The 16,430-nt window shown below is 37.2% G+C and overlaps 1 protein-coding gene and 1 non-coding gene across 3 annotated transcripts in view; both read right to left on the bottom strand.

The window, feature by feature from the left end:
* The window catches only part of RGS7BP (regulator of G protein signaling 7 binding protein), a 107,306-nt gene that overhangs the window by 30,516 nt on the left and 60,360 nt on the right, over positions 1 to 16,430 (bottom strand). For both annotated transcript variants that reach the window (XM_002815599.5, XM_024247221.2), the window contains exon 3: positions 8,095 to 8,225. In XM_002815599.5, coding sequence (XP_002815645.1) covers positions 8,095 to 8,225 — 131 coding nt within the window. The remainder of the gene's footprint in view (positions 1 to 8,094; positions 8,226 to 16,430) is intronic.
* Positions 10,325 to 10,426, bottom strand: LOC112133539 (U6 spliceosomal RNA). Its single transcript, XR_002915185.3, has one exon. It is a non-coding gene; the product is annotated as a U6 spliceosomal RNA (small nuclear RNA).

The raw sequence follows: 16,430 nt of genomic DNA, 5'->3' as shown, positions 1-16,430 counted from the left end.
CTTTGAGTTCCTCATGTGTAAAATGGGGAAAATATACTTGAGGATAAAATGAGATAATGTGTATAATGCACCTGGCAAATAGAAGGTACACAGTAAGTGGAAGCTATTGTCATTGCTATTATCCTATTCTTCAGCCAACATCTACATTGACTAAAGGTGACAAATCGTGTCCTACTCACTGGTATATGAAGACATGGAGATAGAGTAGAAGAAGGCTTTAGATTATCTTTGGATTTCAGAAGTTAGTTATGTTTATATTCTTCAAACACTACATGCCTGTTCTGGTCATTGGTAAAATGAATGTTCATGAAATTGTTTCCTTCTTGTCATTCAAGTCTCAGGTTAAATTTTATCTCCTTAGAGAACTTTGACCGCCCCTTCCAAAGTAGCCACCCAGTCACTTTCTATTACATCATCATGCATTCTATTTCAATTATTTTCATTGCACTTATTAGTATTTGGAACTTTTAGAAAAGTTGTTTTTTTCTGTTCTTTCTTTCCCCCTCCTCTTTTTCTTCTCCCTCCCCCTACCTGTGCTCTGTCTGTCTCTCTTTTTCCTCTCTCCCTTTGCCTTAGAATATATATTTCACAAGAAACAGAAACCTCTTCAGTCTTTTTCATTTCTGGGGAGATGGAGTCTTTCTCTGTTGCCCAGGCTGGAGTGCAGTGGCGTCATCTCGGCTCACTGCAACCTCTGCCTCCTGGGCTCAAGCAATTCTCCTGCCACATTATCCTGAGTAGCTCGGATTACCTGGCTAATTTTCGTATTTTTACTAGAGATGGGGGTTTCACCATGTCGGCCAGGCTGGTCTGGAACTCCTGACCTCAAGCGATCTGCCTGCCTCGGCCTCCCAAAGTACTGGGATTACAGGAGTGAGTCACTGAGCCTGGCCTACCTCTTCAGTCTTAATCATTGCAGTCTCTCACCACCCAGAACAGTGCCTTACATATGATAGATAACAAATATTTCTTCAAAGAATGAATGTTTCCACTTAGAATTTGAATCATGTCTAAGATTTATTCTGCTTTATTTCTTCTAATCTATTGTTCTATTTTAGTATCAATTGCCTCATTCCATTAGGAAATAAGGCAGCTATATTCTATTTCTGTCTTTATTTTGCTGGCTTCTTTTATTGATGTGGATCACCTCCTTTACATTTCTTAATATGATGCTGAAGACACTGGAGTTTTTACTGCTCATATTTTATTCTTTGTCTTGAGTTCATCCTGTATTTTGCTGGAAGATGGTTCATTAATTTCTCATTAGTGCATCTTGAGCTCTTAGCTCCCAGCAGATTCTGAATTAAGATTTTTCAACTTTTAACATTTCTCTATTCTTTCCCTTTTGTGATTACATCTCCTCTGCATATTTTATCTCTGTATTTACCATGGTAGCACATTTTAGGGGAAAGAACCCATCTTATCTTTGGGAGAGGAAGGGAGGATGGTGTACCCTCAAAGGACCTGGGGACAATTTTGCTGTAAGCTATGGCAGAGAGGACAAGCAGAGTCAGAGGGGACCACTGACAGAGCAAGGTAAAATGAGAACAAAGATAGAAAGGGCAGGTTCACATGTGAAGGGGAGCTGGACTGGAGTGTTCTGTCATCTCTGCTCTTTTCAGAATGGGGCTGTTGCCACAACTAATTGAATGGGGAAAAGAAAGCAAGAGAGAGGAAAGCCATGGTCAAAATGGAAGGATCATTCAATTCCCTTAGAAACCTGGCCCCACTTTCTGCCAACGAAGTGAATGAAACCTGCAATCTCTTTTCATCTGGTGGCAGAAAACAGGCATTAATGGTCAATGTGATACATGGACTCAGTAATGGGAAAAGATTTCCTACCTAACTAACTGTGAAGAAGTGAGAACAACTATTTTTCACCATAAACATAGAAATTAGACTTTGTCAAGTAATGCTTCAATCTACAACTTAAAGTGTTAAAATATGAAACTACAAGATAACTAAAATTATTCCCATCTGTCACCTTTTTAACACAAAGTTTTTCAGAGCCACTCTCTACCTGATATAACTCAGTAGCCCTTATTATATGTAGATTTTACCTCACATTACTGTACTGTACTTTCATTTTGTTGGCCATAAAAAAAGAAAATCACTTTAGTAATGTTTTTCTTCATTTCTTTGGCAATAGGATCATCTTGCAAAGTAAAAAAGATTTCCAAGTAGATTGTACCAATCAGACTTATGAGACAGCAAAAATTCAGAAGCATGGTGCGTGAAATAAACATGAAAATCCATTGACGATATTGTTAAGGACTAGAAAGATAGTTAGAAGTTGCTTAATTGGGAGAGAAGGAAAATCTTCATTACTAAATTCAAGTTCACTGCAGGAGATTTAAAGTTATTTGTGGCTTGTTTTTCCCAGAAAGAAACTATATTCTTAACCCCTGCAGTGGCCTTGTGTGCCCCTTCTCTCCAAAGAGTAGACTCATGTCATGACTACTCAATACAATAGTACAACTAAGTGAGGTACATAATTCTATCTGAACTTCTGGTGGCAGCCAGGGAGGTAGATAGACCAAAAAAAAAAAAACAAATTAAATGTATAGATAAATGTGAAACAGTTTGGTTTCAGTATCTCATCCTAATGAAAAATTGACTAGAGACTCTTGTATAGACCAAATCTAGTTACTCAGTTGCAATCCCTTTTTTTTTTCCTTGATGGAAAAGAAAAGCTGAAGAAGAGGGGGATGGCAAACCTTTAGCACTCACACAGAGGGAAAAGAGTTTGGCTTGCATAATGGATTAAAATAGCAGTTTTTATTTTATGTATATTTTGAGATGGGGTCTTGCTGTGTCACCCAGGCTGGTGTGCAGTGGTGTGATCTTGGCTCGCTACAGTCTGTGCATCCCACCTCAAGCAATCCTCCCACTTCAGCCTCCCAAGTAGCTGGGACTACAGGTACGCACCACCACAGCTGGCTAATTTTTGTGTTTTTTGTAGAGACAGGGTCTCACCATGTTGCCCAGGCTGGTCTCAAATTCCTGGGCTCAAGTGATCCTCCTGCCTTAGCCTCCCAAAGTGCTAGGATTGCAGGTATGATCCACCACACCTGGCCTCCAGTTTTTATTATAGCATTAAAAGAAACAAACCAGATAGAGATTCTATGCAGAAAGAGATTTCAAGTGTTACAGATTGGAATGTGAGCCAAAATTCCCCTAAACTCTGGGGACTGTTTTATTTCTCAAAGGAAGGCATTTAGTGAGTTCATCCAGACAGGCTCAATACTTAACCTGAGGCCACACCAGTGGTACCACTGTTTGGTTACGAGTATATTATCTTGTAAAAACTAGTCTGGCATCTTAAATCTCAGTAAACAGACTTCTTTCCATTGGGTAAATGGTCGTTTTTGCTAAGATATGACATATAAAATTAAATAAATATATTTATATACCTATATATTTATATGGATTTATATCAGTTCTGGGGGGAAGGAGACTAATTTCTTGATTCATGCTTTCTCCTGCTACCTCCACCACCTTGCCTGAAATTTGGAATCACCTACATTTCAATTCTTAATCCACTGCTCATTTTGCATCTATACATACTTTTCCTTAATCATGCATTTTGACTCAGGGCCTTAAGTCACATTAGCATAGCCTTCCCCCCCATTCCTTCCCCATTTCTTATTTTTATGAAGATGAAACATTTGTCTGCCTTTCTCTCCAATGGTAGTAAGGTTTCTCACTTCTTATAGGTAGTAAGGCTTCCTGACTCCTCTCTGTCTACTTTTATGAGTAGGTGCTCCAAGCTTCAAGGGTTCTAAGACACATGATATGTCTCTTAATTTGTCTAACTCTTCTGTTATAGTTTAATACTCTTGGGTTGTGGTCTATGGACCTATCTCTTCCTCAACTCATTTCTGGCTATTCATGGTCACTGGAACCAAGTATTCTTATTCTTTTAATCACAGCCTCCCAAAGAGTCATATACTTGTGTATTAACTATAGGTTCCTGGGCAGACAGGTTGCTCTACAGTTTCCAATGGTATCAAAGAAAGAACAAAACCTAGTGGCACCAGCTGACATTTTCTATGCTATCTTGATGGTGGGAATATGAATTAGCACACAATACAAACAAGCCAGGATTCCAAAGTATTAATATAGTGTTAATCCCTTAGGTGTAATAAAGAAATTAATGGTGAGAATAAATAGAAAGGATGTATCATACAAATGTGTAACTAAAAAATTAAAAAATGATTTCTTTAATGTAATCACCCATCCCCAAAAGCTAATATTTTATTTGTCGTTCCACAAATTTTCAGGAAATTTGTCTAGTATATATTTTCATGCATATGTTTGCTAGTGCTTTATTTTCTCTGGTTTAATGATATCTTCTTTCATGCTTACCACTAGTGGCTTATCTCCACCTTCAATATAATATATTTCTCTTCTTTTCTTTCCTTTTTTTTTTTTTGAGGTGGAGTCTTGCTCTGTTGCCCAGGCTGGAGTGCAGTGCTGCGATCTCGGCTCACTGCAACCTCTGCCTCCTGGGTTCAAGTGATGCTCCTGCTTCAGCCTCCTGAGTAGCTGGGATTACAGGCACATGCCGCCACACCCAGCTAATTTTTGTATTTTTCGTAGAGATGGGGTTTCACCATGTTGGTCAGGCTGGTCTTGAACTCCTGACCTCGTGATCTGCCCACTTCAGCCTCCCATAGTGCTGGGATTACATACATGAGCCACTGCGCCCAGCCTTCAATATATTTCTTAAGCCTACATGTTACTATTTTCTTTACTCCTAAATTAATTGAGAATTTCTCACCGATAAAGCAGTCTCCTCCTCCTCATTGCCTTAACTCTACTGGTACCAAGAGAAAAGTAATGGTCTATAGGACAGCTAGTTCTTGGACTTGCATTCTGGAAACACAAGAGACTTGCCAGGAGTGTAGGGTACATGCATACTTCCAAAAAGAGTAAAGAATTATGGTTTGCTGGCTACAGATGGTGATCAGGGGTTATACATATATTCAGTTGAAGAAATATCTCAATGACTTGTTGTTTTATTTTTTTCCAGCAGTAAAAAAAGTAACTTTAGAGGCATTTCTGATTTGGTGTGTCTGGGGTGAGGACTAAGAATTTGCAATTCTAACAAATGATTTGGACATCAATGCTGTTAGTTCAGGGACTGCACTTTGAGAACCACTGCCTATTTCAGTGGTCACATCCCCAGTTCCTGGAGACAATGCACTGTATGAGCCATTACAGAGATCACACTCATCAGAGGCCCCTACTCCTTTTGTATTTGCTTTTCATCAGCATGGGGGAGAAAGAACGCGTAAAGCCACATTGAAAGTGTACACTTAGGGGAGTAGACAGTAGCAAAGCAGAATGGCATGGTAAGGGCTTGGAAGTTTTTCCTTTCATTCATACAGAGGGTGGGGTGTGATTTACATTTTTTTGGTCTCAAAGGGTAGAGGAGCAGTTCTTAATCCTCAGTGTGTTTCAGAATCACCTGGAGTGCCCTCAGAGATTTGAATTCAGTAGGTCCTTGGATAGGATCCAGGCATCTGCATGTTTATCCAGCATCCTGGATAATTGTGAAGCAGGTTTTCTAAGGATTACACTTTAACTAATAATGATTTTAGAAGATAGAAATCCAAGTGGACACTTAATCCTACATGGGGGAGAAATCAAAGGTACTATCAGGTATTTTCTTTTTACGAGTTGTACACGGAAGTTTAGGTACTAGAGCAGGGGACAGCAGTTTTTTTGATTATTTTTTAAAAATAGGCAGAGAAGGAAGCAGAGCAGAAACTGACAGTGAAGACAGGAGGCAGTGAAGACAGGAGGCAGTGAAGACCAAACGAGCTGCTCAGTTAAGAGGTGACTGCATTTCATTTGTATGAAATGACCAAATGCAACAAGAAAGCCGTCTGGATGGGGAAATCCCCTTTATTTATAAACAGAGAGCTAGCAGAGAAGAGTTGTTGTTGCCTTTTCAAAAATCAGTTCTGAAAAGACAAAAAGTAGGAGTGGATGGCAGAAGGAGACCAGGTGGCAAATCGAGGAGCTACAGCAGGAGTGGGAGTACAGATCACCAGGTGTTCAGGACATGCCATCAGCAAGGAAGATTCCAGTGGCAACAAGGCGTGAAATTCTGCAGGTGCAGCCATTGCAGACCTGGGAATAAAACTACCTATCCCTTGTCTACTCAGTCATTAAAAAGAATGAAAATACTACTCTGTATGTGTGTTTATGTGTGAGTGCATGTGCATGTTTGTGTGTGTGTATGTGGCAGAGAGAGACAGAGAGAGAAAGACATCAGGCCAATGACATCAGTTTGGATGTCATAAGTATTCAATTTCCTGATCAGGCATTAGGAGTATCAAGGAGCTAATCTCTCTTATATTAATAACAGAAGTAAAGATGGAAACCCTTGCAAAATCAGCCTTCAGAAGGCAAAAGGAGAAAGACATAATATTCACATACTGGGAAAAATGTTCTCCTGTCTCTGGAGCAATGTAGTAGGATCTTGTTTTTAGTTCACCTGTGTGCATATGTATATGTGTACACGAGATTTGTTTGTTTGTTTGTTTGTTTTTTGAGATGGAGTCTCACTGTTGCCCAGGCTGGAGTGCAGTGGCCGGATCTCGGCTCACTGCAAGCTCCGCCTCCCAGGTTCATGCCATTCTCTTGCCTCAGCCTCCTGAGTAGCTGGGATTACAGGTGGCCGCCACCAAGCCCGGCTAATTTTGTTTTTGTATTTTTAGTAGAGACCGGGTTTCACCGTGTTAGCCAGGATGGTCTCAATCTCCTGACCTCGTGATCTGCCCGCCTCGGCCTCCCAAAGTGCTGGGATTACAGGCGTGAGCCACCGCGCCTGGCCAAGATTTGGTTTTTACAAGTACTTCATCATGTCCTTTAGTTTCCTCCAGATTGCAATGCTTATTCGATTTTAAATCTTTCCTTTAATTGCTTCTTCATATGAAATATCTTTCTTTTTCCTTCCCTAACTCAACCCTACCTTCAGAACCCTAAACTTTTCCCTGAGTATTTCTAAGTTCTCTGGCCTTTTCTATTTCTGAATTTAAATCACAGGCAAGGATTACCTTCTATGCACAGCCTATGCTCTACCATTCTTCTGAGCTCAAGCACAAAAACACTGTATTCTAGAAGTTCCCAATAAATTATTGTTCAATGAATTAATGAAGAAAATACAGGTTGAATCTTCTGGTGATGGATACTTTTGGCTTCCTCCGTGGCATCCTTCCCATTCCACCCTCTCCCATCACAGAATATCCACTGGTTGGGTGGGGCTGACTCCACCCCCTAGCTCCAGGAATGGGCCTTGATTGCCCTTAACCAGTCAATGGAATTCCTCCCTGCTATCTACAGTGATTGGTTTAGGCATAAACCTGGTCCAAACAGAAGGAAGTTCACAACTTTTTCTCTGTAGCTGGGAGAAGTTCTCTATCTTAGAGGACAGTGCGGTGTGCAGATGTGATGACTGCAACTGCTGCAGTTTGCTAATGTGAGGGGAGCCAGCTCGAGGGTAAAGCCAACACCCAGAAGGCAGAGCATCATTCAGAATGGGAGCTGGAAGTCTGATGAAATCATGCTGAAGCCATGACTAACCTCTGGAGGGTACAGTCCTTTGAGTCAATTTATTCCCTTTATGGTTTAAGCCAGAAAATGAGGTTATCTATTACTAACCTCCCTGTTATTTATGGAGTTCCCTCTATTTTTAAATCTTTGGGACACTATGTAATTTGTCTTCTTGCAACTTAATTCATTTAGGAAAATGGCACTCTTGGATAGCATTTACTCCCCTAGTAAAATCACTACATACCTTGCTGTTTATGCTGAATCTAACAAAAGTCATATTCACAACAGCTAAAATAATACATTTGAGAACTGTTGCTGCCCTAATTTCTGTTCAAAACAATCAGTGTTAGTACACACTTAATAGTACTGATATAGACTTCTTATTAATTTATATAGCAAACATTTCCTGAAACTTTAAATTCATTGTAATTGCATATAGATAGGCGTATGGTACATATGGACACTTTGCCAAAGATTAGATTTTGTTCAACATTCCTCAGTGTTTCCGGCAATATTAAATGTAGATACCTTTTCGATGAAACTGAAGAGACCCCAGCAGACATATGGATTTTAGCATCTCTGTGGTATACATTTCTAAGCAGCACTGCAGCTGGATGTAAAGCCGACAGATTTCTGGATGGATCTCACCATCTTCCGGGCTGCAACAGAATGAAAGAGAAAAGCTGTGAACATTCTCAAGATTTCACTCATCAGCCATTTGTCTCAGCTTCGAGAGGGAAAAATGCTCAATAAAGATTCCTTAAAGCCTTGATCCTAAAATATAGGACTTCCTGCTTTTAAACCAATGACCAATGTGACAGTTCTTATGTAAGTCTCTTTCTGACTAACGGTTCTTAATTTTTTTCCCCTTCAGCAGCAGAGTTCTGCCGGGAGCTTAAAATCATAAATGCTTTACATAATTGAAAATATCAGACATCTTCAATTGAGCTGTTGGAACAAATTTCCAAAATATATTCAAACCATAAGAATCTCCTAGCCTGCAAGAAGAGATTAAAAACCCTTGTTTTTAGAGAAACTGACAAGAGTAATTCAATTACCAGTTGTAAGACAGCTTTTTAATATTAGGGCCCTAGTATAATGTGATTAGAGAGCAATTTACAAATTATTTTTATCAAGGTTTTTTTGTCTCAGTCTAAAGGTTCTTCCTTTATTGTTTGCTATGGCTAATTTATGAGAGACCAAATGTTTTTAATGAAAAAATTAAAATTTAATGGAAAAAAGTAATAAAATTCTAATAATTATGCTTAACAATCTAAAGCTAAGTAAACACTGAACTTATGCTCTAAAATTTATTCTAAAGTCCTGTGTATTTCTCTATTAAATATGATAAAACATATATAAATGATAAAACATGGAGCGATCACTTGTTTTTGATTAAGGGGAGAAAAATTAGTTGATAAAATAATACTTTATTTTATATGCAACTAAAATAGTATGTGTTGAATAAAACAAATCAAATAAAAGGGATAAAGTTTAGAGATAGATTAGAAATAAAAGAAAGCCTAAAAGTGAACTCTATCAAATGTCTTAATGAGTTAACTTTACTTCCATCCCCATCAATTTAAAATGCAATGAAATCTGATTTTTAAATATAGCATTTGGATTTGGTTTCTTTGTAATGTGGGTCAGTGGCAATATATCAGGAGGTAATTATCAGATAAAAATAATGGCTTCAAGTTCTGGAATCACAGTAAAGAGAATTTGTGTGTACACAGCACATTACAATGATAATTAGTTTTCATTTTCAATACTTATTTAGTCGATGAGCAAGAGTTGATCTAACCATATGGCTTATGTAACACAAGAAAATGCGAAATTCTTAGCCTCAGCATCAGTGATGCCTGCACATGTTCTTAACTGTGTCAGACAGAATAAAGTACCTCAAAAGAGCCTGCACACAAAATTTGGCTCTATCTGAAAATTAAAAGGTGTTATTTTCTCATTTGTGTCTCGTGGGTGCCGCCTTAGGCCAACATAGGAAGCAAGTGTATCTCTGGGGAAAATATCGGGGTTTTTTTCAGAGCATCCTCCCATAGGTGCCTTCCACTCTCAAGCTGTCCTCCGTTTCTCCCATCCCACACCACTCAGACATACCCAGACATACACACACCCAGACACACACACCCAGACACACACACACACCCCTCTGATTATTTCATGTCATCTTCAGCCTTCACAGTCTCTGACTGTGTCCTATTCCGTCATGGACCTGCTAGATTCTGAACAGATAATGGGCATTAATGGTTCATGTAATAAAAATTGATCCTTGTATATTATCTACTAATACATTTATTTTCAGAGCAAAATCTGAAGATAATGTCTTAATCTAAAAGGAGGGTAAAGGGAAAATATTTTAAGGCAGACAGGTCTTTTCTATGCTGGTTCATCGTCTCAACATCAGCTGCCTATTTTCACCTATATACAACATTGGCCCTGGTGGCTCATAGGCAGATATTTTTTAAAATTTTATTTTATTTTTAATGGACACATAATAATTGTACATATTATGGTATTTAGTGTGATGTTTTGATACATGTATATATTGTATAATGATTAAATCAGAGTAGTTGGCAGACCTATTATCTCAAATATCTGTCATTTCTTTGTGGTGAGAACGTTCAGAATACTCTGTTCTAGCTATTTTGAAATATAAAATACATTATGGTTAACTATAGTCATGCTACTTACTGTGCAATAGAACACCAGAACTTATTCCTTCTATCTAACTGTAACTTTGAACAATATAAAATGCTTCACAAATTTGCATGTCATCCTTGCTTAGGGGCCATGCTAATCTTTTCTGTATCATTTCAATGTTAGTGTATGTGATGCTGAACACTCATATGCAGATTTTTTTTAAAAAAACCTTTAAAACATTTTAAAAATCTGTTGTATGTATTGTACATTTTATGAGTGGGACAATTAGCCAGTACAGTAGCATCCAAGCCATGGAACATTCTTATTTTCAGAAGTACAAAATATGTGCCTAGTGGGGCTTAGCTCCAAAAATATGCAAACTTCATATATGGATGACATTTTATGTAATTTAAACAAATGACTACCATATTAACATATTTTAAGAACCAGTATGTTTAGTTTATTATTTTACAGCTTGAAAAAGAGAGGTAAAGCAATGTATTAGATGCTTCTGAGAAAAGGCAAGTCAAAACAGATTAAAATGCCTAATTCAAAACATTGCTTTGGGTGCTATCTCCCAAATGCCTCTGTAACCTACAGAGATTCTCAAACTTGTTACAAGAAGAACTGAATAGGTCACCAGAAATCCCATCTGCCTAATAAAAATTAACTGATGCTAAGGTTGCATCATAAATTTTCTGGTTAACAAAGTCACATATACACTCATATATTGTCCTTTAATGTCTTGGGAAATTGAAATATAGAGAAAGAAAGGAACTATTTAAAGAAAAGTGGAAAAGCTAAGGTATCTTTTATGTTAGAGTTTCATGATGCCTAGACTAAGTTACATTAACTTCAGGCCTTGTACAATTTATTTCTCCCTCTTTAGAGCTTTAAGATTTATTACCGTTAGTGATTACTGAAAGTTCATTGAAATGCAAGTTGTCAAATGAGTTATAATATGTCTGATGTTATAAGCAGTGAACTGAAATACACTTTTGGGAAACATTAAGAGCATCTTCATTATTTTCATAACAAATGAGTAAGAGCTGAAACATGGAGAATGAAAGAAGAGCTAAGAAAACAGCAATTTAAAAGCTGGAAACTTCCTAGGGATAAATTACAAAACCTTAGGGAACATTGATATTAAAATGAAATTGGACCTGTGTAATTCCTACAGGAACTGGAAGTAACTTAACTTAGAGGTAACTTTACCACACGTTACTTATGTTTAGTCTAACATGTTTCACTCTAATTAATCAGAGTTTAGGTCTATGAGAGTCACCCCTAGGGGTGATTCATTTAATTCAGTCAAATATGTTTTATGAGTTAGTGACTAGATTGTGATTATTTATTTTTTCTATTGAGTGTAAGTCAAGAGCTTAACCATTTTGATTAATTTCAAAGGCTTAGTATTGATAGAAAAAACCCTAAGAATTAACTTCTACAAAATTTCAGTGCTTTAGAGTTCAAGTTGAATCCAAAAACATTTAAAATAATGACCAAATTATAAATCTGCTCTCAACTAACTCCTTACAGATCAGGATTTAATGACTAAATCATATAGCTTAGGAAAACTGAACTGCTGTAGGAGGAGGATGACATGAATACAGATTTTGCCTAAGTTGCCTCTTGATAATGGAAACTCACTCTATTGTGAATATTCTTATTTTGTGGTTCAAAAAGTAATATGACAAAGGCTTGCCAGAATGGCTAACTGTAAAAAGACTCATAATGCCCAATGTTGGTGGTGATGTGGAGCAATAGAAATGCTCATACATTGTTCGTGGGAATTAAGTCTACAACTTAATTCGTGGGAATTAAGTGGTCAAAAAAGTTCTGGAAGTTTCTTATAAAGCTAAACATATACCCATCCTATGACCTGGATTCCATTTCTAGGTATTTGGCCAAGAGAAATAAAAACATATGCACGAATAGAGTTCTACAAGAATATTCATGGTATTTTATTTAGATTAACCCCAAAGTGGGAACAGCCCAGGTGTCTGTCAAGAGAAAAATGGTTAAAGAAATTAGTACACTTCTACAATAGAATAATACTCAACAGTTAAAAGAAGCTAACTCCTATCCTCAAAACAACATAGATAAATCACAAAAGCCTTATCTTGAATGAGAAAATCCTTACACAAAAGAATAAATACTGTATGATTTCATTCATATGAGGCTCTAGAACAGGTAAAACTGATGGTAAATATTAGAACAGAGGTGGGGAATTGACTGAGAAGGGGCATAAGTGAACTTTCTGGGGTGAGGATGATATTCTATATCTAGATGGAGGTTTAGTTACACGGGTGTATACATTTGGCAAAACGTATTGAATGGTGTATTTAAGATTTGCATTTGATTACATGCAAATTTTACTTAAAAAAAACCCCAAAAGCAAATATTGAACTAAGTTAATGCTATGTATGCTGAATTGTTTACGAGTAAAGTTTACTGATGTCTGCAGGTTCAGAAAAATAATATGGATTGCTGGTTGGACAGAGGGATAAACAGACAGGTAGATATGTAATAAAGCAAATATTGTAAAATGTTAATTGTAGAGTCTAGGGAGTGGGTATTTATTTGATGACTGAGGATTTACATTTCCCTAAATAATTACATGGGATAAATTAATCAAAACCACTGGGAGGCTTTATAATTGGTAGGGTCAAGTTGAGGAGTTAACACACTGGGGATTTTAGTTACAAAATGTCTTGGCCCTGCATCTGTCTGCTCTTTTGCTGAGGTTGCCAGACTTTGGAGACCTGTGTAGCTGCTAATAGCTTTTTAAAAAAACAGCAAAATGTTTGTTATTTTAATGGTCTGTCCCTAATGTAATGATTTATGTATTTAGTTGAACGGAGTGAGACATAATGAAAGGAAAATTGAATCTTGGAGTCAGATAACTTAGATTTAAATATAGGTTTGCTCCTTAGAATTGCAATCTTAGGAAAACTAACTTCTCCGAGACTCAGTTTCCTCAGCTGTAAAATTGGAATAACACCTATATGAAGTATCTCAAGGTTGCTGCAAGGATCAAATGAAATCATGTGTGGGAAAACAAGTATAAAAGGCAAAGGATGGTAAGAAGTTGGCTGCAATCCCTTTTAGCACATCAAACTTGTGTTTACTTAGCCTTCTGCTTGAATATAGTCTTTACTTATAAAAATTATCTGCTATTCTATAAAAGTCTGTTATTTGCTTTACAGTTCCCTAATATGGACTTTGCTTAAATAAATATGCCATTAGGCTGAGGAAAAAAAAGTGTGACCTCATTGACAATCACTCAGCATTTTACATAATTTAGTGATGACAGATAAACACTCGGGGTTTGTCAGCTAGCAGAAATGGAAACAGAACTCCTGTGACAACAAATATATCTAAGTTTCTCTTTTTGGAATCAATTCTGTTGTTGGCTATTATGCCAAGTGGCAAGGAAAGACCCAGGAAGCCAAAACAGGATGAGGGAAGGGGATGGTATCACTTGCTTTATTTTTTAGAGCAAATAGGAAGGAAAGGGATTAAATGACTTCTCCAAGGAGAGTGAGCTCCAGGATCTCTCTTCAAATATCCCCACTGGTTCCTATCAAATGGATTCCATTTACAAGGATACACCCTAATTCAGTGCCAACTTCAGTGACAGCTTCAGAGCTTAGTCTTCATATGACTTCAGTAAGGGAGCTTTCTCAAGGTGGTCCCATACATCTAGGTAATCATTGGATAGTTGGGGGCAGGGAAGATACAAATGTGTGTGTAAACCCAGTTATTAATTTTGGTTTCAAATTCTTAAAGGTAATTACAGACTCTCATAAATACAGAACAGATGCCAGATACCTACTGAACAACTACACTATTTCATACCAAAATGAGTACTACAATGAAAAGAAAAAGAAGCCCAGTTAATCAGAAAAATAGAAATAAGACATTTTTCAAGGCACCTATACATATTATAGTTGAGTCTTGTCTCCATTTTTCTCATGGAGAAAAATGCTCCAGTGAGTTTTTATGAAACTTGCTCCAGTGAGTTTTATGAAACTTGTGCTTTAGGTGGAAACGTGTGTGTGTGTTTTTTTTGTTCATAGAGAGCCTTAGCAAGTGTGATTCCACCAGGAGCCTTTGAAGAATAATTGCAGTAATTCCCCTCTCTTCACAGCATGTTGTTTCATGGGAACATATGGCTGGCTCTGTGACTTCCTCACCATTGAACATGAGCTGAGATCAAACTCTGCCCTGGAGCTATTCAGGTTCAGTCAGAAATAAAACTTGACTTTTAAAAGTAAAGGGGAACCTGAAGTGCAATGGAATTTTCTTTTGGTGGCTACTTTGGGGACCTATATATAAAGCAACAGGCCTCAGAGGGGGCCAGCACCTTTTACAGTTTCTAGCGATATTCTGGTGACCATCTCCGTGTTGTCCCTTGCGTCCCTTGCTTGCCCTCGGCCAGCACCTTTGCCATTTCCCCATGACCCGGTTGGGAGAGTTGATAAATAATGGGTAGCATTACTAAGCACTTTATTCACTTTTTTTTTCATTTAAAAAGTAAAAACTATATTTAAACATTTAGACACTAAAAAAAAAAAATCAATAACCATCAGTTCCCTGACCTTCGATGCTTATAATGAAATAAGACTAAAAATATTACTATTAAATTGTAAGTCATCTTTTATTCATCTTAAATGTAACTGTTTAATGCAATACTGGGGAAAGTTGGGAATAAGCGGTGACATTTGGGGCAATTCTGAAGGGGTGGTCTAAGCATTTCTCAGGGCATTGGTGGTTGAAGGAGTTAATGGCCGATAACATCATGACTTTGTGTTTTCATGACAGGAGTTATCACTCCAAAAACTCATGCTTATTGGCAAGGAGAAAACTAACATGTACAAGGCACCATTTCTTAAATCTTTAAAATAAAATGTCTTTATTATTCTGTCTTGGCCTCTTTTTCCACCTTCCGACGCTTTTTGGCTTGAGAGTCTCTTGGCCTCTCCATTTTTCCCTTTGATTCTCTTAACGTTGTCCTCTTTATGGTTTCCGGTTGGGAAAACAGCTCTTTAGGTCTTAGTCTTATAAGGTCTTGTGATTCTCAGAGCTAGCAGAGACAGGCCTGCGACTGATAGAGTCTGAGTGCTGAATTCTTCAATCTGCTGGAATGAAAATCAGTACCATGGATTACATGGCTAGAACACAGCCCTTTCCCACTGAATATAGCTAGGATTAGTTTATTTTTAAAGGTATTTATTTAAATATATTTGCATGTAAAGATACATATATATTTTAAAAATATTTGTATCTATATATTATTTTAAAAGAGAGCTACATATACTTGAATTAAAGAAACATACAGGTTTCCACATTTTAATCTGCAAACTATTTTTGCATCTAAAATCAAGATTTTCAACCTCTGATGCTTACTATTTTCACCTGATATCAATGCTCTTCAAAGGTCAATTATCATTCAATTATCATTCAATTATCATGTGTTATACTGGAAAGAAATCAACTTGTTAATTTTCTTTATATCCAAAGTATGGGTCATTCATTGCAGTATGCAGTTAATTCCTGCATTTACCCACTGGAATTTTAGGGGTCAATACATTAAACTGTTGGCTTATTTAAATAGTATTTAGCTTTTCATTCTTAATTATGTCATTAAGTTAGTGAGGCTGTATTTCTCTTCAGTAAAGCTACAGGTTTTATGGAATCAATATTGCCAAAAACAATGACACAGCTTTAAAACAACCTGAGGTAACTGGGCTGACTATGTTTAAATTATTCAATTAATCCCGATGTCTGAAACTTGAGAAAAATAATATGGATTGCTGGTTGGACAGAGGGATAAACAGACAGGTAGATATGTAATAAAGCAAGTATCGTAAAATGTTAATTGTAGAATCTAGGGAGTGGGTATTTGCTCGATGACTGAGGATTTACAAAAGAGAGATTTCAATTTAAAGAAGACATTATTCTATCATCTAATTTAACTGTAACAGCACAAAATGTTGATCAATACTTTAATAATTAATTATGACAAATAAGTTGTATAGTTATAGAATACCCGATTGTTGAATCCATGTGTTTTCCAGTTCCAAACGGACTCCTCTTCCATGTGAGAGGCTGTTTATCTAAAGTGATTGCCCACAGGGTGACAGAAAGACCATAAGGGCCCCCAAACATGGACCACATTAGTGGTCCACACTACGTACTAG

Source organism: Pongo abelii, chromosome 4 (genome assembly GCF_028885655.2).
Source record: "Pongo abelii isolate AG06213 chromosome 4, NHGRI_mPonAbe1-v2.0_pri, whole genome shotgun sequence".
NCBI lineage: Eukaryota > Metazoa > Chordata > Mammalia > Primates > Hominidae > Pongo > Pongo abelii.
Note: the sequence above shows the minus strand (reverse complement) of the source record. Positions and strands in the feature narration are given on the sequence as shown.